Source organism: Artemia sp. Qi Xiang Cuo, chromosome 3, assembly GCF_049724085.1.
Source record: "Artemia sp. Qi Xiang Cuo chromosome 3, ASM4972408v1, whole genome shotgun sequence".
Classification (NCBI taxonomy): Eukaryota; Metazoa; Arthropoda; class Branchiopoda; order Anostraca; family Artemiidae; genus Artemia; species Artemia sp. Qi Xiang Cuo.
Window position 1 is genome coordinate 31,891,402 of NC_142796.1, and position 22,234 is coordinate 31,913,635.

At 35.3% G+C, this 22,234-nt stretch overlaps 2 protein-coding genes across 2 annotated transcripts in view; one reads left to right on the forward strand and one right to left on the reverse strand.

The window, feature by feature from the left end:
* LOC148954009 (uncharacterized) overlaps positions 1-4,181 on the forward strand; it is a 112,582-nt gene extending 108,401 nt beyond the window's left edge. Inside the window, exon 16 of the mRNA XM_089085740.1 lies at positions 3,839-4,181. The gene's annotated coding sequence lies outside the window, so the exon portion shown is untranslated. The remainder of the gene's footprint in view (positions 1-3,838) is intronic.
* LOC148954010 (uncharacterized) lies at positions 207-18,351 on the reverse strand. The gene is made up of 5 exons (XM_089085741.1): positions 17,829-18,351; positions 10,201-10,461; positions 5,422-5,661; positions 3,507-3,876; positions 207-479 (listed from the first exon to the last, which is right to left on the reverse strand). The coding sequence occupies exons 1-5, from the start codon at positions 18,321-18,323 to the stop codon at positions 304-306; spliced, it is 1,542 nt and encodes a 513-aa protein (XP_088941867.1). The 5' UTR covers positions 18,324-18,351; the 3' UTR covers positions 207-303.
* Between the last annotated feature and the right edge of the window lie 3,883 nt (positions 18,352-22,234).

Consider the following 22,234-nt stretch of genomic DNA (forward strand, 5'->3'; position numbering starts at 1 on the left):
AGCAGATTATTGGTAAATACACAATGTATAATCTCGTAAATATGGTTTATATGGCACCGCAAAATTGAATCAAATATTTTCACTTTTTCTTTTCTTTTTCTTTTTTTTTGTATGCTTGCATGGATGTATATACACTAAACCTGTTGTCACCCTACAAGTCTTACTCTAATTTGTTGTTCTATAATACTATTCTTGTTCTCACTTAAATTCTTGAAATATTATATAAAAATAAATCCGTGTAATAAATCACAAAGACTATTTACAAGATTGGTTAATTAAATAAATAGTATGAGTATCATCACATTAATCATCATATTCTTCAGATTCTTCTTCTAGAGGGGCTGGTCGCTTCTCTGAAGCTTTGTCAGATCGCTTATCAGCATATTGTGGCTTGTACACTGGAACGAAGGCATCGTTCTTTGGTGGGGGGACTCTTATTTCAGGACGCTGTTGAGATGATGGAACTCGAGGATTTATGCCTAAAAACAACCAAATATGTAATTTTATAATGGTGAAATATTTCATTATATAGCACTAAACTATTGTAGTTAAATAATTTTGCCTGAATATTAGACTGACGGGTGCAGAGTATGAGAGCATTCAGTGTAGTCACGGACCGTGTTATTTTTTTCTATTTATATTTATTTGGCGAGGACGCAAATTCTTCCATTTGAGCTTGTGAATATTCATATTGAAATAAACCGTTTATTCATTTATTCATTATATACGGTGAATTTGGTCACTGTTAAACTGCGTAGCCTATGGAAATTGTTTTGACTGTAACACCGAGAATCATTTTGTAGAACGCAAGTTTGGGCAATTTTAACACTTTAGGAACTGACCGTGGTGACAACCCTGGTTGGATGTGGCTAGAGCCGTTGAGATCAACGTGCTAAATGTGTATCCATGACTTTATTTGGGGAGGGGGGGTAAAAAAGACTTTAAAAACAAATCAAAATTTGCTTGTATTTTTTTTTTACGAATAAAAAAAAAAGGTACTTGTATGATAAACCCCTTGCAGCTTAAGTTGTCCACTCATTGACGCAATATAAAACTGTTTTTTTTTTCGTTAGTTTCTTACAGCTTAGCGTGAGACAAGACAAATAGAAGTGACAGAATTGATGGAAAATGTGTACTTTGGGCTATATATTTTCACATTAGGGTGGGGGGGGATGTAAAGTATTTGGACAGTTTGAAGTTAGAAAACAATTCTGACTATATAATATGCAGAATAAGGGGACCTATCACATTATACATGCAGACCCGCTGTACTTTACCCCCCCCCCCCCTATTGTACAATTATATAGCCCATAAAGTTTTATATTTTTATCTTACTTTGGTACTTTTAATTAGTATTGAACGTCAGAGAAAAATATTAGGTAGGGGGTATATCATACAAGTACCGAAAAAATTCATGGGGGGTCAAACCCTGAACCCCCCTGGATATGGCCTTGCCATACGCATATCCTTCTGGCGGGCAACCGACAAAGTTGGTATTAATTCAGTCGTTTTTACTTCACGGGATATATATAAACAGTAGAATGCAAGAGTTCAGTTTACTGTTTTGCCTTGTAAGATTGAGCTTAGCGCGTCTATTGCATTTAAAAAAGGCTTTAGAAAGGGTGGAGTTGCTTCACCTCCACTGTTTAACAACACTGTCGCCGAGCCGCAAGAGGGTTTTATCTACTTAACTATTTAGGGCTATTGATGTCGCTCTTGTGAATTTTGCGGATGACCTCCTTAATATTAGTAGCATAATGTCGGGATTGAAGAAAATTTGTGTATCCTTGATAATGAGTATAAGTGTATACGCCTTCGTTTCAATCAGAGTAAGACTGAGTTTTTTACTTCTAATAGCCATTCTGGTTGCTTGTTAAATGTCAAACTAGGGGAACATACCATTCAAGTGCAAGCCACATTGACGTATCCTTGCGTCCCAATTCATTCTAATTTGCGTATCACGCGGTGACTTTTAAGCGATTTTGTTTGTAAATCTGGGAAACCGTATAATCTATTAGTTGAGCTAAAATTTACATTAGTAATAATATCCTAGCTAGTATGTATAATCCATTTGTTGTCCCACATTTGCTCGGCCTTGCGCCGTTTTCATCTCTTTTTTGCCTTTTGGTATTAAATATATTCGACGTTGCTTCTATAAATATGCGGGATATTTGCTTCGGCGGCCTCTTCGGACTAGTAATATTTATTTTTCTCATTTATATTCAACTGCAAATCAATGGAAAAAAAGAAATGAGAGGTTTTTCTGTGTGTTTGTTTGTTTCTTGTTGTTTAAATAGCAGTCGAAGTAGGGTATATAGAGTAAATTTGAATGTTAAATTTAGAATGTGTTTTCATTATAACTTTCCTTTATGTTTTGTATTTTTGTGTGGGCTATATGTTGTGTGCATTCTTGATTGTAATGATGTTTATTAATGGCTATAAGAAAGTTATAATGATGTATTTTTGGTTGATTCAGTTGATAAGTTTTTCTTTTTTTGGTAATTACTACTTTTTATTATTATTCTTTTTGAGAATAAAAGGATTTCTCCATTTTGTAAATGGGACATGACGGACAATCATGCGGAAAAATTATGAAATGGTAAGAAAGGCCATTGTAAGAAGGGCTTCCTATGGTGGGAAGACGCGTTTTATTACAGAAAATGCCATTGTATATTTTTGGAAGTTTTTTTTTGGTATATGATAGTTTGAATTGTGTCCGGTTTATCTGCTATTTTATTTTTTTATTTTTTTTAGCTGTAGATGACGTCTCAGATTTAAAGTTAAGTTTCTTTTTAAAGTTGTCGCCACTCAGAGGATTGGAGGAAGGATTTAATTTTTAAGAAATAAAAAAGAAATTAGAGGTACTGGAAGCACTTTACTGATGAAAGCATCATCGAAACTGTTCTTTACTGACTGTTGTTTTTTTAGATTGATTATACTAGTTTTTTGCCTTTTATTTTCATTTTTTTTCTATCAATATTGTGCTTTTACATTTATGGTGGGCAATAAATCTATACATGCAATTACTGGGGATTTTATTTCGGGGTTAGGGCCAATTTTAGGATTTAGGCACAAATTCGAAAAAGGTGCAGTAGGTAAGAAAATAGGTGAATTATATTAAAAATATAAGTTGTGGAAAACCCCAAAAATATAAAAATTTTGGGGAAGATATGGATATAAATGCCCCCTCCTCCCATGTTTTGCGTACATGCCTACAAATATAGACTTTAATGCAAATTTACTGCTCAAATAATCGCCTTTCAAGGGATCCTAATCCTATAGTGAGACGCCAGCCTGGTATACAGGAGGCTCTGGACTTAGTCCCACGGTGGTCTTTCAATATAAATTCTTTAATTTTATTGTGAAGATGACCAGTCTAAACGTCCACGATATCAATCCTGTACTCATTTCTGTTCGCCAAACAGGCTGTGCTGGGTCCTGATGAATTTTTCTTCTTTTTTTGTCATTAAAATTCTGTGTATTTAATTTAATATCAGTTGTCATACCTTCTGGTCTCAGGGGTCTTTCATCTGGCCTTCTCTGTTTATCTTCCGATCTTTGTGGCCTCTCAAAAGCGTCTATGTTTCTGAAATCAAAGTCATCATTGAAGAAAGACTCCTGAGGTGAGAATGGTTTCTTTTGTTGAGATCTTCGAGGAGGCTGGCTGTTATACCGTTGATGCTGCTTTGGGGGCCCGGGTTTGTCTTTATCAAGGTTCATAGGGTGGCCTGGCTCATAATCGTCTGGGAAGTACCGTTCAGCGTAAGTTGAGTTATCGTCGCTTGTTGGCTTATAAAGATAATCGTTGACAAAATGATAATCGGATGATTTTTTGCAGACGTGGTCGTTGGACGCTGGCATACACAGAAGATGGACCTGAAAAATGAGTTTTATCTTAGATTAATATGTTTTATTTTCCTTGTTTTTTAACTTTAAGCGGCTTTTTTGCGTTTTGTTAATACATTTTGAAAGTAAACGGATTCAAGTTTTGACGACTGAAACTTATCTCTTAGTAATTTACTTTGTGATTAGTCTGAAAATGATTTAAATCAAATTAAATCAAAATTCATCTTCATTTCGGTGAAAATAAGTTAAATATCGCTGACACTTCTCGTTCAATCAAGCTAGGAAATGATATGGGAACGAAGATTTAAAGCTTGAAACTACATAACCTATCTCGATTGGGATGGACGAGGAGCGCACATAGCCGTGTTGGTGTTAGGCAGCTAGGTGCTGCAGCAAGTTGTTAATAGTAGTAGCAGTAGTAATAGTAGTAAAAATCAAAGAAAGCTTTTCAATTTTGCATAAACCAGGAACGTTTTTTCTATTGACTCTCTAAAATAGAGATAGCATCTTTTCACCCCATCCAACGCAATTACCGTGTCTGAAAAGGCTCCGTGCCAGTATAAAAAAGTGAAGGATTGAATGATGGTAATAGAGGTCTTTCCCAAGTTACGCCGTCTTCAAAGAGACTTTATAAGTCTGACCTCAAAAAAAGTATTGTAAACAGAGGTTCTGACAATTTCGAAAGACATAATTGTTGCATCCAATGAATTCAATTCTACAGTGATTTTGCAATCGGCCGGTAATTTTTGACCGATTATATTTCATCTATTACAGTACTTTAGGAGTTTTTCCTTAGTTTTAATTGGGCTTCAAAGATGCATAGAGTTTTAGGCTTTAAAGAGAATCAGAAGATCAATTCAAGGAAAAATGAGGGTCTAACACAATCCGCTTCTTAAAAGAAACTCTCCCCTCTCAAGGCTATTTGCAAGACATGCTTGCCTGCATTTTTCAACTCAGGATATGGCTGAGTTCTTCTGAGTTTAGTATTCCTTTGTGAGGTGAAAAATGGACTAAGTTTATGAGCAAATACAGTAACCCGGCTGGAGTTATTACTTTTTTACTTTGGAAAAGGTGGGAATTAGCTGATATTGATTGATTTATAAATACGCCAAGAGATAGTATAGCCTACGTTGGCGTTTATAATCTGTTGGTTTATGTTGACCATCGGTAACAAGCAACATATATGTCGGGGATATTATAAAAAAAAATACAATCATAACCTTCTTTAACTTTGCCTCCACTAAGTATCCTTAAAATGTTAACTCCCCTCTTCTTTATTACATACATGTATTTTTTATTTTTTGTTGTTAAAAATTTAATCTGTGTGACCGGAATTACAGATTCTAAACACCATCAGTCTTATTTTTTGAATAAACCCAAATTTCACTCTCCCGTTGAAATTGTCAACAATAGGACTTTAAAAAATGTATAAAAAGTAGGAGGCCGGGTGTGCCTATGATTTCAATAAAGGTTTTTTTTTAATCTATACCAATATACATATACAGATTTTAGTTTATAGATAATGAAGCTTATGGTTTTGGCTGAAAATTAATTGAAAGTATAATTTTAACTAACCTGGTGGAAAGCTGCTCCTTCTGGGCAGAGCCATGAGTGTTTAACTTTGTCCATACAATAATGGAATATCTCGCAGTTGAGCCCCTCGTCAGCATAGTAGCCATCTTTTTTGTCGAAACAAGTGAACTTGCTGTCTTGTAACAAAACAGTGAGACGATCTATTGGTTCCTCTTCGTCTTCTTCAGATAGCTCTATATCCTGCTGTGGGATTGGACGGCGTTTTTGCTGACCTGGGTATTCCTAAAGCGAATATGAATAATGTTAAGCAAATGGATCTGTAAATTTTGTTTTAGTTTCAGACAAATATCTTTAAAGGATGCGTGGAGGCCAAGAGCTAAGGGTAAGACCTAGTTTAAGCACAATTTGAAAATACTGTTATGGTTAGGTTTGGTTATCTGTAGCTCATTCAGTGCATAGTCTTTACCTAATAGCTCGTTTGGTTATTTTTTTTTTCCAGGGGCCTCACTTGACCTATCATTTAACAATCCCGATAATTTTTCATCAACAACTATTTTGAAAAATCACTTCCCCAATCATTTATATTTTCATCACCTTTTTTTCACTCCGGTATAGCCAACCAAATAATTGCTTAATTTTAGTGGTTTTTCAGTTATGATTTGTGGTAAGACCAGTCATCGATTTCTAAAAAAGGCAATTTCAAATTGACGTGCTACCTCGTCAGGAAGTTCTTGCAAGCGCTTTCACTTGGTATTAGATAATGTCTAAATTTTTTGACATCACTAGTAGTCTACCCTGCACTTTCGACTGTTCCCAGAGAAAGAGAAATTAGTTCAAAATTAAAGGATGAAAGGTAGGGCTGTATCCAGGGGAGGGGATCAGGGTTCCCTTACCACCTCCAAAATTTTGCTTCGACTCATAAAAACGTAACACGAATGCATATGAACAAATTTACTATGCGTTTTTTAAATTTTCTTTCGCACCCCCCCCCCTCCCGAGTAAGAATCCAGGAAACGTCCTTGATAAAGGGTCTTTAACAGTTGTTTTTCAGTGTGGTGAATTCATAAACTATTACCGAATATTTGAATTCCAAAAAGCTTGGTATAGGAGTGTATGGTATTTCACAAGATGTCTAGTAAAGGTGTCCCTAATTTGTAAGTGTTTTAAATTATACGGTAGTACGTATGTCTTGAATCTTCGTAATTATAGCTTAAGAGGACGCGATACCGTAAAGAATCGCAATATTTCGTCCGTTATAAGTTTTTTTTAAGTTTGTATGACCAAACTTTTTAAAATTGATTGGGTTGTATTTCGTCCGTTATAAGTTTTTTTTTAAGTTAAGTTTAAGTTAAGTTTAAGTTAAGATTTCCTATTTTCCCGGAAATCTTAGAAAAAGCATTTAGCTTCTCCTATATTGTGCCAGAGATAAGGGATATTCAGATTTAATGAAACATACCTGATCTGAAAGTTTGAGTTTTTTTAATAAATGGAGCAGAATTTTTTTTTTCAAGTTCAGGAAAAGGGCAGCCCTGAAAATATTCTAGCATACCTGCAACGGAAACTTTTAAACTCAGCTCGAAGGAAGTAAAATTTGAGTGATTTAACAGCTTTGGGAGTTCCCTGTTGTGCTACCCGCCCTGATTGAAAAGCTTTCCGACACAGGGTGCATAATATTTATTATGTATCTTCTTTATCTGGACTGGGCTTTACTTAACAATTAGTAAGAGATTATATGTTTTCTTTACTTTAAACAAGCCTCTCGTCAACTTTTCGACCTGTTGACACGTTAAGATCCCCTGTCATTTTTTTCCAAAGTTTCTTTGTATCAGTATCTGTGGTGCTGGGAAAATTTGTTAATGGGATCTTTGTCTTTGAGACGGTCCGCCGACGCTGAAATAATAATTAAGGGGTCGAATGACCATAAGCGTTTATCTGGTAAATTTGAATGGTCATTCAAAGGAAATGGCACCGTAAGTATTTTGTTGTTGTTTTTTTTATGAGAGGGACCAGTAAGGTTTGTTTCCGGCATCTTGATTTTTGTTTGTTGTTGCTTTCTTTTTGTTTTTTCTTTTTTTTGTTTTTTACCTTCTTTTATTTTTTTCTCTTGGGTTTAGAAGCAGTTTCTGTAAATCGTTTTCTTATTTTGTTTTTTAGCGAAAATTATCTATATTACCCACTGTTACCGACCATGGAATTCTCAGTAAGATAACTTGCATTGATTGTCTCACTTATAGAAAACATGATTCTTAAATCATTATAAAGACAGATATAATAGTTGCTTTTTTTAATGAAACTCCAGCTTTCATCTCTATTAAAGTAACTTCTTAAGCCCCACTTATTGTCTGATTCCTCTGTAATGTTGATTTGAGCTATAATCTGCAAATTTTTATCATTTATCTTCAAAAGTCTTGGAATGTTTGATGACATTAAGCATAGCTTACATTTTTGAAAGATTACTCCAAATCGTGAATGTTTAGTTCTGATGCGTATGCCCAGTTTTAAAAAGAAACAAGTCGATTGAAAACGAATAACTATCTCAAGCCCTAAAAGAGTCGACTTTGACTATTTTTTATAAAAAAAAAAAAAACGAAAAAAAAAAACTAAAGCCAGTCGAACACATACCAAATATAGCACATACTAGGATAAACATGTACGTAAAATAATAAAATTAACCTACAGGGAACGTGTGAGCGCATGAAAGAGAAAATGTTAGCAGCATCATCGATTGATGAATATACTGATGCTGCTAGCCTTGTATATTTTTTAATTTTGTCCTTAATAACGGTTGCCTTAAAGAATCCAAATTGAATGGTACCATCTAAGGCCGTATCTAGATCGGTTACCGGGTTTGACCCTCCCCTCTCCTCCAAAATTTTGTCTGAATCGTAAAAACGTAACAAATGCATATTAACAAATTTTGATGGATAATTTAAAGTGTTTTTTTGACCCCCCCCCCTCCTGAACAAAACTCTGAATGCTTCCTTGATATCACTCCTAAACAGGGTTGCCACCGTCAGTAGGATTTTACTAGATCTAGTAAAAAAAAAAATCTAGTAAATTTAGAGGATCTAGTAAATTTCCCGAAATCTAGTAAAAACTAGTAAAAAGTCATGATTTATACTAAACAAAACTTTTTTTTTTATTTTCCATGAATTCAGGGAACAAAATTATCGTAAACATATGATAATTTACAATTTTTGCTTGTCTGTTTTACAATTTACAATTTCGCTTGTCTGTCTCAGAGATAGACAATCAGTCACCTATTTTCATAAACAGACGCTTCACTTCCGGGGTCTAAAGGTCGACAAAATCAGCTTTCTGTGTATCAAATCTTACCAAATAAAAATGAAGCTATAATGACACTTGTATTTGTGATGATTGGGAGTCTATTGGAATCAAAACAAAAGCCAACCACCCAAGGTGATTAGGTGAATCTCCTCAGTTTGAAAACTCTTTATTGAGGAGAAAGGAGCAGGTTGAGAGAAATTAAAAGTAAGTACAAATGTTAAAAAAAGGGTTTTTGAACTTGTAGGTTTCTGGAATTTTCAATCATACTATTAAAACGAAAGAAAAGAGAAAAAAAAAGGAAAAAAGATTGTGAAAATTGTATTGATTATCCTCCTATAGTAAAAATCGATGCTTGATGATTCGCGTGTGGCGTAGCCGCACGTGAAAAAAATTTTTTGAGCATTTAGTAAAAACAGATGCGATTTAGTAAATTTTTCCTCTCCGATTTAGTAAATTCTTCCAGGTCAGGGTGGCAACCCTGCTCCTAAAAATTATAGTTGGACTTGTGTTATTTTGACCGTTCAGAAGCCAAATTTATGTCCTCTCTTGTCAATTTTTGTTACTGTAGATTTTAGCATCAAAACCCATAATTTATCTCATTCTTGTGCCTCCATAAGGATTTCCTCTAAAAGAAAGAATTAGTTCAAAAGTTTTTAAAATATCATTCAGCCTGTGTATGTAAATCATGTTTTAGATGTTAATCTGATTAGGTTCATAATTTATACATTAACATAACAACTGGTGATGCGTATTCTTTTTTCAATCATCTCCATCTCCAATATGATTGATCCTGACTTTTCCTTTGGTATTTCCTCCTCATATATAATTCAAGCAAGAGAATATTTATCTCACTTGTCCTTCTAAGAAGTTGGATAAGAAACTATCAATCTAGGCGAGTTCAGATCAATGCTAATAAATAATCTTAGCAGGTCAGAAATGAACTTATTTTGCTTTTAAAATTTGCTTTGAAGGAATGTGCTGCTCTTTTTCTAAGTCTAATGAATACCCTCCCCCCTTCCAGGCGTTAAAACGTACTATTTTAGAAAATGATGGGGATAACCTTAAGACTATTAACTGCATATATTTTTTTTTTTTTTGCGAACGTGATACTTACAAAAGAGTAGGACAATTTTTTGCTCAAATGGTAAAACATAATAAATAATTGGATTTCATCTTCTTAATTAATATACTTCTTCTCTCCTCCCCGTGCCATTCTCTGGAAGGTCCCGTCCAAAGTGGCCCGCACCCCCCTAATTACCCCACTGCATATAAATTACCAAAATAAATGTACAAAATACCCGCTTCCCTAGCGTTGGCTTAGACTCGAAACCCCACTTAGAAAAAAAAAAGACTTCAAATATGTTCTTGATCAATGTCATTCCAATTTCATTTTGTGGCTGACCTGATGGACACCTGGAAAGCTTAGGATTTATCCTTCTTGTACTTCTACAGTGGGGGTAGCAGGGAACAGAACTGAAAAATTGGGCAATAATACTGGCTTTTAATTTAAGCTTGATTCAGCATAGCACCTACCTCTTCTTTGTATTTTTTATTTGTTGACTGAGGTCTTTTGACTACAACCGGTGACTGAATGTTAGCAGCCTCGTCCCCATCTTCGTACAGAGGTTTTTTGTATTGCCTTCGAGGAGGCCCTTGGTTTGTTGATACAGATCTTCTTGGTGCAACTGGTTTTGGTTTTTGTGTAGGTTCTGACATATCATATTCATAGTCTTCATAGGAGTCTTCAAACCTGTCGAATGGTCGAAGGACGGGTCTTTGTGATCTTTCTTTATTCTAGAATAATAGAACTATTAAGCATTATTTCGTTAAATAAGATGTCAAATGGTTTCAATACTGGTTTTTGTGAGAATTAAAGCTTGTACTGATATATATATATATATATTTTGTCAAAATCCACATCTATGAAAAATTCACTATAAATAATTTTAGATGTTTTCTAGTCAAACTACCTTACTCTAAAGAAAAAATTAATTACGGCACTGCGTAATTGATTGATGGGCTCCCTTGAACTGTGGTCATAAGTTTAAGATTTGCTTTCGAGAGACTGGCAACATCGTTAGCTTCGCCAAACCATTCTAATAGTGCGTGGTGACTTATTCATTCCTTTGCAATTGGGTGTGCCAAGGCCGTATCCAGGGGGTTGGGGGTTACCCGGTTTGAACCCCCCCCCCCCGAAATTTTTGACCGAGTCGAAAATAAGTCTAAAAAATACATATAAAGACGAAACCTTACCAGAAACTAAATATACGCCAACGGTAACGCTTAGTGCATTTTGTTGGTAAACGGTTCTGATGAGCTTACGCATATTAGGTAACTGTACGTGACCCCGCGTTCACTTGACCTTGCATAGTAAATTAGGGATAATAATATGAGCTCTGATCAGCTTACGCAATTAGGTAACCCCATGTTCACCACAGCTTTACGTTCATTGTAGTGCGCACAGTCTCAACTTGGTCATCTCTTCTGTATGCTCTATTCTGGCGTTTAAGCATTTCTTCGGTGTCTTGTCACAAGTCTGAAATTTTTACCATACTTACCCAACCTGGAAACAGAATTTAATAAAGAACCTAAACGGAATACTACCGGGTTCGAGGAAACATACTTTAACTGGACTCTACGAAACTAGATTAATGGAGTGACACGATTCAGTCTTGCGTTTTCTTGAGCTGTACCGACCAATCCTGCGATCCCTGGAAGCTCTTGAAGAGAACGGACATGCAGAAACTTCTGCAAAAGTGGCGCAGTCGTTGGACACGATGAACCAGTCGCAATTTGTTGTGTGTCTCCATGTGGTCAAAGAGCTTTTCTGCCTTACTCTTCCACTGTGCAAGACTCTTCAGTCAGTTGACTGTGATTTGGCTGCTGCATGCAGGCACGTGGAAACTGTCCTTTCAAAAACAAAGGAAATGCGAGGAAATGCTGCTACTACTTTCACGTCTATTTTCGACGAAGCTCAGCGTTTTGCCAGCGACTTAGGACTGGAGATAACTCGTCCAAGGACGAGAGGTGGCCGGAGTATGCATGCAGACGATCCAGACCTTCTCAATCAATATAAAATCTCGCTCTTTATTCCTTTCCTGGACCACTTCACTTCCGAGTTGAAACAACGATTTTTGCTTCATCAGAAACTGCTGTCAAATCTCAGCGTCCTTTGTCCTATCAAAATTGTCTCTGTCGATCTGAAGGCATTAAACCTGGAGTAATTGTTTGAATTGTATGGCGATATTCTTCCCAAGCCAGACTGACTGAAGCAAAAAATTGAGCTATGACGCATCAAGTGGAATGTTCCGGTCTCAGAGAGGCCTACTTGTGCTGTGTCTTCGCTTCAGGCATGCGACGCTACCTTGTTTCCAAATGTTTTTCTTCTTCTGGCTGTTCTTGCGACGTTACCTGTTAGCACTGCTACTCCTGAAAGAAGTTTCTCAACGCTCAGAAGGCTCAAAAACTGGCAGAGAAATGCAACAGGAGAAGAACTATTGAGTGGCCTAGCCCTCCTTGCAGTCCGTTGGGACGTTGACATCTACCCTGACATGGTCATTAATATTGTTGAAGGGAAGAAAAATCATTACATTGATTTCTTTTTATAGATATTCGCCCTTACTTTTAGCTAAAAAAAAAAACTAAAAAATATGTGGACTACTTCTAGCCTATTATTTGACTTCTTTTTGCGCAAAAAAAAAAAATAGCTTGTATTATTTAACTGTATGTAAATTCTTTTCTTGTTTTTGCGTTACTAAAAAAAAAAAAAAATGTCCCTTATATATATAAAAGTAAGCATATTGGACACGTCCTCGTTCGCAAGGGGCGGACTAACGGTCTCGAGCTCACGTAATGTTGCTCGAGGATGTTAGACAAAGTCCACGGGAAAAAATCGGATAACCCCCCCCCCCGAACAAAAATCCTGGATACGGCCCTGGGGTGTGCATTATAGATGATTTGTGTGAGTATATGAGTATTTACAAATACTAGACAAAAGAGCGCGCTTTGCAGGCTCTTTTTCAAGGGACACATATAGAAGTAAGTGTGGGTGCAAGCGATGTCAGACTAATTTTTGCGGGCTTAAAGCTCGAGCCCATTATTCGCAAGGGCCGTAACGTATTCCAATCAAGTGGTGTCATCAGCGGGTATCTGAAGCCAGTATTTTTCTTAAGTACTTTTTCAATCAGAATTAGTTCTTTCTAATCAGTACAAGGGTCTATCCTGTTTCGTCTTACAGCTGGGGGAATTGAGTTGAAACTTTCTGAGAAAGGTGTTTTTGGGTAAGAGCACTTTTAATTTTGTGTTTTGGGAAAGGGGACAAAATATTTCTAATGGTGAAGACCACACTGCCTTTCCATCATACATAACAAGAGAATATAATGAGGACTTTTTTGAAGACAGTGAATAGCACGGTAGTACAATTTATTGGAATATTTCTGCCATATATTCAACAGCCTTTCCATCATACATAACAAGAGAATATAATGAGGACTTTTTTGAAGACAGTGAATAGCACGGTAGTACAATTTATTGGAATATTTCTGCCATATATTCAACAGCCGTCATCAGCGAAATACAAAAAATAAAAACAAACGAAACTTACTCAAAAAATCACTTGAATAAAACAATTTTTTTTAAAGTAAAATCATAAAATATTTTATTTTATAGATTTTAAGCTTCCCCACCTTACATAGGTTCTGCCAAGACTCAGAGCCTTGGCTGAATCTATGTAAGGTGAGGCTCCCTAGACTCTTTAAGAAAAATTAGGTGGAACTTACAAAGTCTTATTTCAAGTAACAACATTGAGAAACGTAAGTCAAGTTTATCAAAGATTGCTTCAGTTTAGTCTTTGGGTGAGAAACATTGAATTTGTATACTTTTCCTTAATGTAAAAACTTTTCCTTAATGTATACTTTTCCTTAATGTAATTTGTATACTTTTCCTTAATGTAAACATTGAATTTGAAAAAACTTTTGATCGAAGAGCAAATCCTGTAGCCTCACCTTCTTCCCTTCTTAAGGGTGGTGTCCATGTGCACCTTTCTTTGTATGCTAACCTGTTTGCCAGGGCTTGCGGCCCATAAACAGACCTTGACTGATCTGGCATTAATAGTGACCATAATAGCTATTTAAGTTTTGAATTTGCTAGTTTTTTTTAAGTCATACACGCATAAATAAATTCAATTTAAAGACTAAAAAGTTACCGTCAGTTTAATATCGTAGAAATTATCGCAGTGGTGTTTGTACTTACAATTGTAAATTGAATTTCACGTATGGTAAGCTTTTGTTTTTATGTCTATTTTTTCTAGGAAAAAAATTTCACACAGAAAAAAAAGAAAGTGGGAAAACTGAATATAAACAGATCTCATCCTTTATCATGGGTACAATATGAATGGAAAACCCCTTCGGCGACAGCAGGTATAACATTACTCCGCTGAATAAAACAGTTCGTGGTAACGAACTGTAAGTAATGGTAACGAGCTCAATAGTAACCGAAATTCTAAAAAAAAAGAATTTTGATACCAATAGATTACATCAAAAGAATTTTTATGCTGATTTTAAATATATAAGTTTCAGCAAGTTTAGTCCATCCGTCAAGTTTACCCATCAAAAGTTACGAGCCCGAGAAAATTAGCCCTATTTTCGAAAAAAGGGGGAAACACCCCCTAAAAGTCATAGAATCTTATTTACACCATCAGATTCAGATCACACCATCAGATTTAGTGTATTAGAGAACCATAGAGTAGAGGTTTCAAGCTCCTATCTGCAAAAATGTAGAATTTTGTATTTTTTGCCAGAAGAAAGATCACGAATGCGTGTTTATTTGTTTTGTTTTTTGTTTTTCCAGGGCTGATCGTATCGACCCAGTGGTTCTAGAATGTTGCGAGAGGGCTCATTAAACGGAAATTAAAAATTATAATGCCCTTTTTAAGTGATCAAAAAATTGGAGGGTAACTAGGCCCCCTCCCACGCTAATTTTTTCCAAAGTCATCGGATCAAATTTTGAGATAGCTATTTTGTTCAACATAGTCAAAAAAATCTAATAACTGTATTTTTGAGGACGACTTAATGCCCCACAGTCCCCTGGGGAAGGGCTGCAAGTTGTGCACTTTGCCCATTGTTTACATATAGTATTGGTTATTGGGAAGTATACAGACGTTTTCAGGGGGTATTTTTTCTGGTGGGGGTCGGGGGAGAGGGCTACGTGGGAGGATCTTTCCGTGGAGGAATTTTTCATGAGGGAAGAGAATTTCCATGAAGGGGCGCTGGATTTCCCAGCATTATTTAACAAATAATTAGAAATTAAATAAAAAAAACAAGTTTTTTTCAACTGAAAGTAAGGAGCAACATTAAAACTTACAACGAACAGAAATTATTACGTATATGAAGGGGTTCGTCGCCTCCTCAATGCCTCACTTTTTACGCTAAAGTATTTTTAGTAAATTCAAAAGAGCTGTTTATTGTAATGAAACGGCTTTTCTGATTCAGGGGGACATTCTTAAATAATTTGAACAAAATTCGAACCTTAGCGTAAAGAGCGAGGTATTGACGAAGGGGCGAGTCCCCTCATAATATGTATATGAGGAATTTCGCCCCCTTTTCAATACCTCGCTCTTAACGCTAAAGTTATAATTTTGTTAAATATTGGCCGATATAAACAATATTTATTTGTTTATTTTTCGGCCAATCTAGCATTTAATATTATCTTAAGCAGCTTCATAACTATGGTTTTTATGTGATAAATAAATAAAAAAATAAAGAAACAAGTTTTTTTTAGCCCCGCTGTCTACGGTAAAGTTTAACTTTCTCACAACTCTACTTTTTATAACAATAAACAACTTTAGCATAAAGAGCGGAGTGCTGGGGAGGGGACAGCTCGCTCTTTATGCTAAAGTTAAGAAAACTTGTTTTTTTTTTTTTTTTTAATTAATAAAGTAGAAGCGCCTATAACGATAGATCCACAAGCACTGATGGTTCTACCAACTGCTGCTATCAATGCATATTCAAGTTAGAAAAGAATAAACGGTTGAGAATTTTCCTGGGTAACATTAGATGGTGTTGATCGCTCGCTGTCGTTGCCGTTTTTCGTTTCTTTTTTCTTCTGGGTGATTAACTTACAGTTTCCACTAGGTTTCCACTCGTCAGTTCCCCATGCTATTTGTACATAGCCTTAAACATCGTCAATTTCACAAATTCCTAGTCGATACACGAAGAGAATATACTCATTTATCTGCTTAAAAGAAATTCAAGGATTTTTGAATCATAGCTTTTTATTTTTTTTGTTTTTTTTCTTTTTTTTAGTAAATTTTCAAATTGTAAAACGAAATCGACTTTTTAAAGTCGGAAATAACGAAGAAAGAATTTTACAAGATGAACAGTTTATAAAGAAATTTGTATTTTTTTATTAGAATATCATTTTTAAAGGTAATTAAACGTAACACTCTTGTGCATGGCCTCTTCTGAACTAAACACCATGATAACAATATTCTTACCTCTTTATGCTAAAAAAAAGTCTATTGAACTGATTTTCAGAATCACTTCCAGTTTAACTCTGCCCCCTCTCTTTTATTGCAATTACAATTAATTGTAATTTCTTATTGAATAACTGCAATCATTATGCTTTATTGATGGCCGTTTGGGCGGTAAAATTAATTTTATGTGAGCAATTTGAAACTGGAATAATTGTTGGAATTTTCATGGTCTAATTCTCTCTCTTTCAAGGGCGTATCCAGGAGGATACCCCGAAATTTTGTCCAGCTCTTAAAAACGTAACGAAAATTCATATAAACAAATTTTGATGCGTTTTTTTTAAGGTGTCTAGACTCTGTGCGGAAAATTGCCGGTTTTGTTATTCTTTTTTTTTTTTTAAGATTAACCTTACCCAGCCTAATAAACCAACTGTTGATATGAAATCGGTACGAAAAAAATACAAACCATACAACTTTTTTATATACAAGTAGCCTAGTCCTATATACAGGCATTAAGGGGGAGGTGGAAGGCTGGGAAGGAGTTAAACTGGAAGCAACCCTAAAAGTCCCATTAATAGACATTTTTTTTTATCTAATGAAATAATAATTTGGTTATTATAGCGTTTAGTTCAGGCGAGGCCGTGCACAAGACTGTTACCCAACTAATAGTGAAATAAAAGATAAACATGTTGTAATTACAGTAGTGATTAGTATTTGACACAAGAAGGAACTTGGGTTAGTAGAATTATTTTTCCCATTGGCCTATTTAAAGAGAAATAGTTCAGCCATTCACTACCAGCTAGATCTTGTAACTCACGCAATATATTCCTGCAACAGTATATTCTTTTTGTGAAAACATTCCTGAAGAAAAGAGATGTGATATCAGTAGTGCCCATTCGCGAAAATGTATGGGGAAGGGAATATATTTATTATCTAAAATGAAGAGGATAGGCATTTTTTTTTTTTTTTGAAAATACACGAAAATGGTATTGTCACTCAAAATACCAACGAAAGATTTTCTTCGAAATCTAGGGGGGAAGAAAATCTAAAGACGGGGGCAAACCGCCCGCCCTCAATTGGCACCACTGAGTGAAACGATTATCTCATGGGATTAGGGCTCTGAAAAAAACAAACATTTAAAACATTTAATTTGTGATTTGGATTTTGGGAGTATTTTTTCATTATTCCTTAATTATTTTTCAATATACAGCATATATATGTATATATATATATATATATATATATATATATATATATATATATATATATATATATATATATATATATATATATATATATATATATATATATAATTGTCAACCTGCATTAACTATCTATCATGGACGCCCATAAGGGGGGGGGGGGGCAAGAGGGGCCTTCATCCCCCCTGGCTGATTGACACTGCATTATATTTTTATATTATTGTTTTGAGATTTCTATTATACAGCATTGGAAGTGCCGATTAGACCAGGTAAGCCCCCCCCCCACACCTTAAATTCCGCTTATGGGTGCCCATGCTATCTATGATAAAAAGGATAGAATAATCTGTGAAAGGTTTGCAAAAGATGAGCCTTACCACGAGATTTTGAAGTTTAGAATTTATGGTAATTCAAAAATAATCTTCCAATTTAATTTAATATTTAAAACGGTTTTAAGTGGGCGATATGACCCCAAATAAGATGAGCGTACTTACTTGTACTTTTGGTTCCATTCTTTGTTCGACTTCTTTTTTCATATCTGGACTCTTAGGTACTGTTCTAGTTGTTGGTTTTTCTGTTGGCCTAGGTGTTGAATCTGCCCTGGGTGGTGACTGGGAAGGGGATCTGGGTCGAAACAAGTCTTCAGTTTCTTCTGAATCTGGCCCAAAAACTGCCGGTCTTTTAAATTCAGGTCGTTGAAAGCTTGGATTGAATGGTTTCAGCTCTTGAGGTCTCTCTGCAGGGCTACTTTGACGTTGTTGTGCAGTTGCTTGTCTATTCGGGTTATATCCCTGGGGTGGTTTGAGTCCAGGTCGACGTGCAATATCCGCATTTCTTCTATTGTGGGTTTGTTCTCTTTTTTCTTGCGCTGCAGCCTTGTTAGAAGCACTTGCTCTTGGTCCGGGAAATGCAAGTCCGGAAATTGAAAGAATCTGGGAATTCACACATCCAATAACAGTCACAATCAAACTAACGACAACTAGTTTCATTTTTCAGCGTTTGTCTCAGCATAAACAAAGCTACTGATAGTAATATGTCTGGATGATCATTTATATACCGCAAAATGATCTTCATTGCCTTTAGGAGCAAAAAGTTTATGATCAGTACCCGTGAAACATGACAAACTTCTTTATTAAAATAAATAATACTTCCGAAATCGTTTTCTTTAGTAATGTGGACTTGCGTTTGTCCGTACCTCCTTTCTCCTTATATATACATAAATCTATATATATATATATATATATATATATATATATATATATATATATATATATATATATATATATATATATATATATATATATATATATATTTATATATATATATATATATATATATATATATATATATATATATATATATATATATATATATATATATATATATATATATATATATATATATATATATATATATATATATATATATATACACCCCGGCGCCACGCCGGCGGATCGACCGAACGCCGCCGACAAGAGGCCCGTTCGAACGCCGCCGAAGTGTGGTAACGCCGCCGACAGACAGAGGCGGCGGCGTTCGGTCGATTTTAAATTAATTTTGCGGCAATTCTTTATTGCGTCAACCGCAAAGTCGGAGCTTTTTCTTCTCGTGTGGTTTAGTATTTTGATTTTCCTGATTAGAAATCAAGCAGGGCTTGCACTATCCCCAAATTTTCGGGTATTTCCCCGAAAATCTATCCGTCACCCCGAAAAAAAATTTGGTTCCCCGGATCCCCAAAAATCACGCAATCACGGTGCCACCCCTAGCGATTTATCACCAGTGACTTTCCCTGCCAAACATTACTTTGCATACCATAATTCTTCACTACTCTCTTGTTCATTAATTTTCGTCTCTTTTGTTACTTTGCATAAAAACCAGACAGATGAAATATGCAATTGCAAATATTGCAATATACACAGTTCTTTCTATGCTGACAAAAAACAGTATCGTCTTTATGAAATGAGTTTAAATCATTTCGAATGTAGTTTCCCAATCGCTATTTCTAACATCGTTCGTAGTCAACAATTTATTTTCAAGTTGAATAGAAATATAGAACGAATTTACTACTATACAGCTTCAGCCTTCAGTTGGATTTTGAAATTGACAGCCGACAGATTGTTTCTACAGCTAAATTGTAAGTTTGCAGATTTTTTTTTTTTTGCTGTTTTTAGATAAGATTTTCTTAATGTTTAATACTCAATTGTTGAACGCCTGAATGTTTAATACTCAATTGTTCGGAAGCTACCCCAAAAATATGACTGATCAATAAATTGTAAATTATTGCCTATAGGGGTCTATCATTTTTAACGGATGATACCTTATTTTTTTTTATTGAAAGCAAGAATACCAAAAAGATAATTATTTTTTTCATTTAAAGTAGAGACGGAACAAAATGATATCAAAGTCTCAGGGAAACCATTGAAATATTTTGATAGACCGAGGGCTCCCCATTAAGACTTCTTCATTGTCTTGGATATTTTGCGATTTCTCATAGGCTACTGGCCTAATTTGGCTTTTGTGTATGCTCCCTTTTAGTTAGATTCTTTGGACCTTATTGAATGCCATGGTGAATCTATGAACCAGTTTTCCAATAATTTAAGGTATATTTGAATAATTTTGACATTTTTGTTGTTGTCTTTATACCCCTTTACTCATACCCTCAATTTTTTTTTTTTCAAGGAACACTAGGCTGTTTAACGGTATTTTGCGTGTTTGTTTGAACCATATAAACCTAGTTAATTAACCTAGTTAACCTAGTTAATTATTAAGTAACTTATTTTTCTAATGAAAGCTGAGACGGTATCCTATCAAGGTGGTATCCAGAGGGGGGGGGGCTAGGGGGTATTACATTTAAATGATAAAATCTCGATTTTTTTTTATTGAAAGCAGGGATCCCAAAAAGTTAATTTTTTTTAAAATTGAAAGCAGAGACGGCATTTTATCAAGGTGGTATCCAGAGGGGGGGGGGTAGTGAGCTATCATTTTTTCGAAAGCAGGGGTGCCAATTTTTTTCGAAAGCAGGGAAAGCCACGAAGTGAATACTACTTTTGCTACTGCTACTATCACTACTACTGTTCCAACTGCTCCTAATACTACCATTACTACTACGACTACTACTATTGCTAAGGATGAAGATATTAAGGTAAAACTTAGAGGGAATGGTGATGGTGGTATTGGACTAAATCAGAACACACTGAGTGCCTGCAGTTTTTCCAAAAGGCATATCAGCTATATCTCAGGGACGGCTTAGATTATTAAGTTGTAACTTTGAGGGTATTTTAAGGGAGATGCTAAACTAAATCAAAATGCAGAGTGTGCATACGGGTTATCAAAAGGGTGTATCAGCAATGTCTCAGCAACACCTTGTGGTATTAAGGTAAAACCTTAGGGCTACTAGTTTAACTAATAATGGACGTTCTGTTCTTTATGAAACAAGGGTGCGTTAGCCCTACTCCTTTTTGTAGTAGTTTCTGGTCATTTTGAGCTTCACTTAATTATTTATTGTAATTTTGTTTGTTTGGGGTTTAATTTATTTATTGATTGTGACTTAGGGTCGTGTTGCGCTTTAAAAAATTATTTTTGTCTATTTTAGCTCTTCTTTGGTTTTATGTACCAATTTACTTTTCATAGTGAAGGTTTTAGTAAATCAGAGTTTCGGTGACAGTTTAATTTTTGAGATGATTTATATGTCATACCAGAGTGAATTTGGTACCACCAAATAATATGTATTGTTCTTATATGTAATTTACTGTATGTAATGGGATGGATTAAAACTTTAAAGTTGAACATCCTGGTTTAGACTACTCATAGTCAAAACTGAGCAAGTCAGAGCTATAACAACCCACTAATTGTAGTTACTCCTTTTTGACAACCTGAATGTACAATGCGTATTTTGATTTTCATTTCAGAGTCCACCTCAAATAGTAATTGTAGTTGCAAATAGTAGCAGTAGTAGTAGTCGCAAGTAGTAGTAGTAATTTATGGTAGTAGCAGAAGTCTCAAATTGTAGTAGCAGTTGCTATTAGTAGCAACAGTACTCGCAATTAGTAGCCGTAGCATTAAAAAAAAGTTGTAGTCGCAAGTAGTAATAGCGGTTTAAACCAATTTAGTACTCACAAGGAGTGGTAGTAGTCGCAAATAGTAACAGGAGTAGCAGTAGTCGCGAGTGGTAGTTGTAGTTACAGATAGTAGTAGCTTCCGCAGTCACAGCACCAGTAGCTTTCGAAAGCCTCGATTTTTTCGAAAGCAGGGGTGCCAATATGTTAATCATTTTTTTTTTATTTAAAGCAGAGACGGTGTCCTATCAAGATAGTATCCATAGGGGGGGGGGCATATGGAGCTATTATATTTAAGTAATATTACCTTGATTTTTTTTTTTTTTTTGAAAGCAGGAATGCCAAAAAGCTGAAAAGTTGGCAGAAATTTACAAGATTTTCATAATTTATACTTGATAAAGCACTTGTATGGTTTTATCGTCCAAAGGGAAAGGGACGTGTGCGTCCAACCCGTTTTTTTTTTTCTTATTGATGAAACGGGTTTAATTTGAAAACATTCATTCATAAGTACCAGGCAGATTCACACTAAAACGAATTGGTGTGACCAAAACGATATCGACATCCCCACCTAACGTTGCGCCTGAGTGACAATGGCGCCATTGGGCCAGTACCCAAGTTACATTAAAAGGCCAGGTCATAATAAAAGTTTTCAATTTGGGAGGTTGAAGGAGGAATCTTTGACAGTCTTATGACCTCAGGGTACTAGTCTTTGAGTATTTTGACCACAGGTGACTTATTGTTGCGACTTTCTTAAATTTGGTAATTTTTGTGAGCATTTGGAAATCAAAGCTTAAACTCAATAGCTGATACTAAGTGTCCTAACATTTTGCTTGGATTAAAAGTGA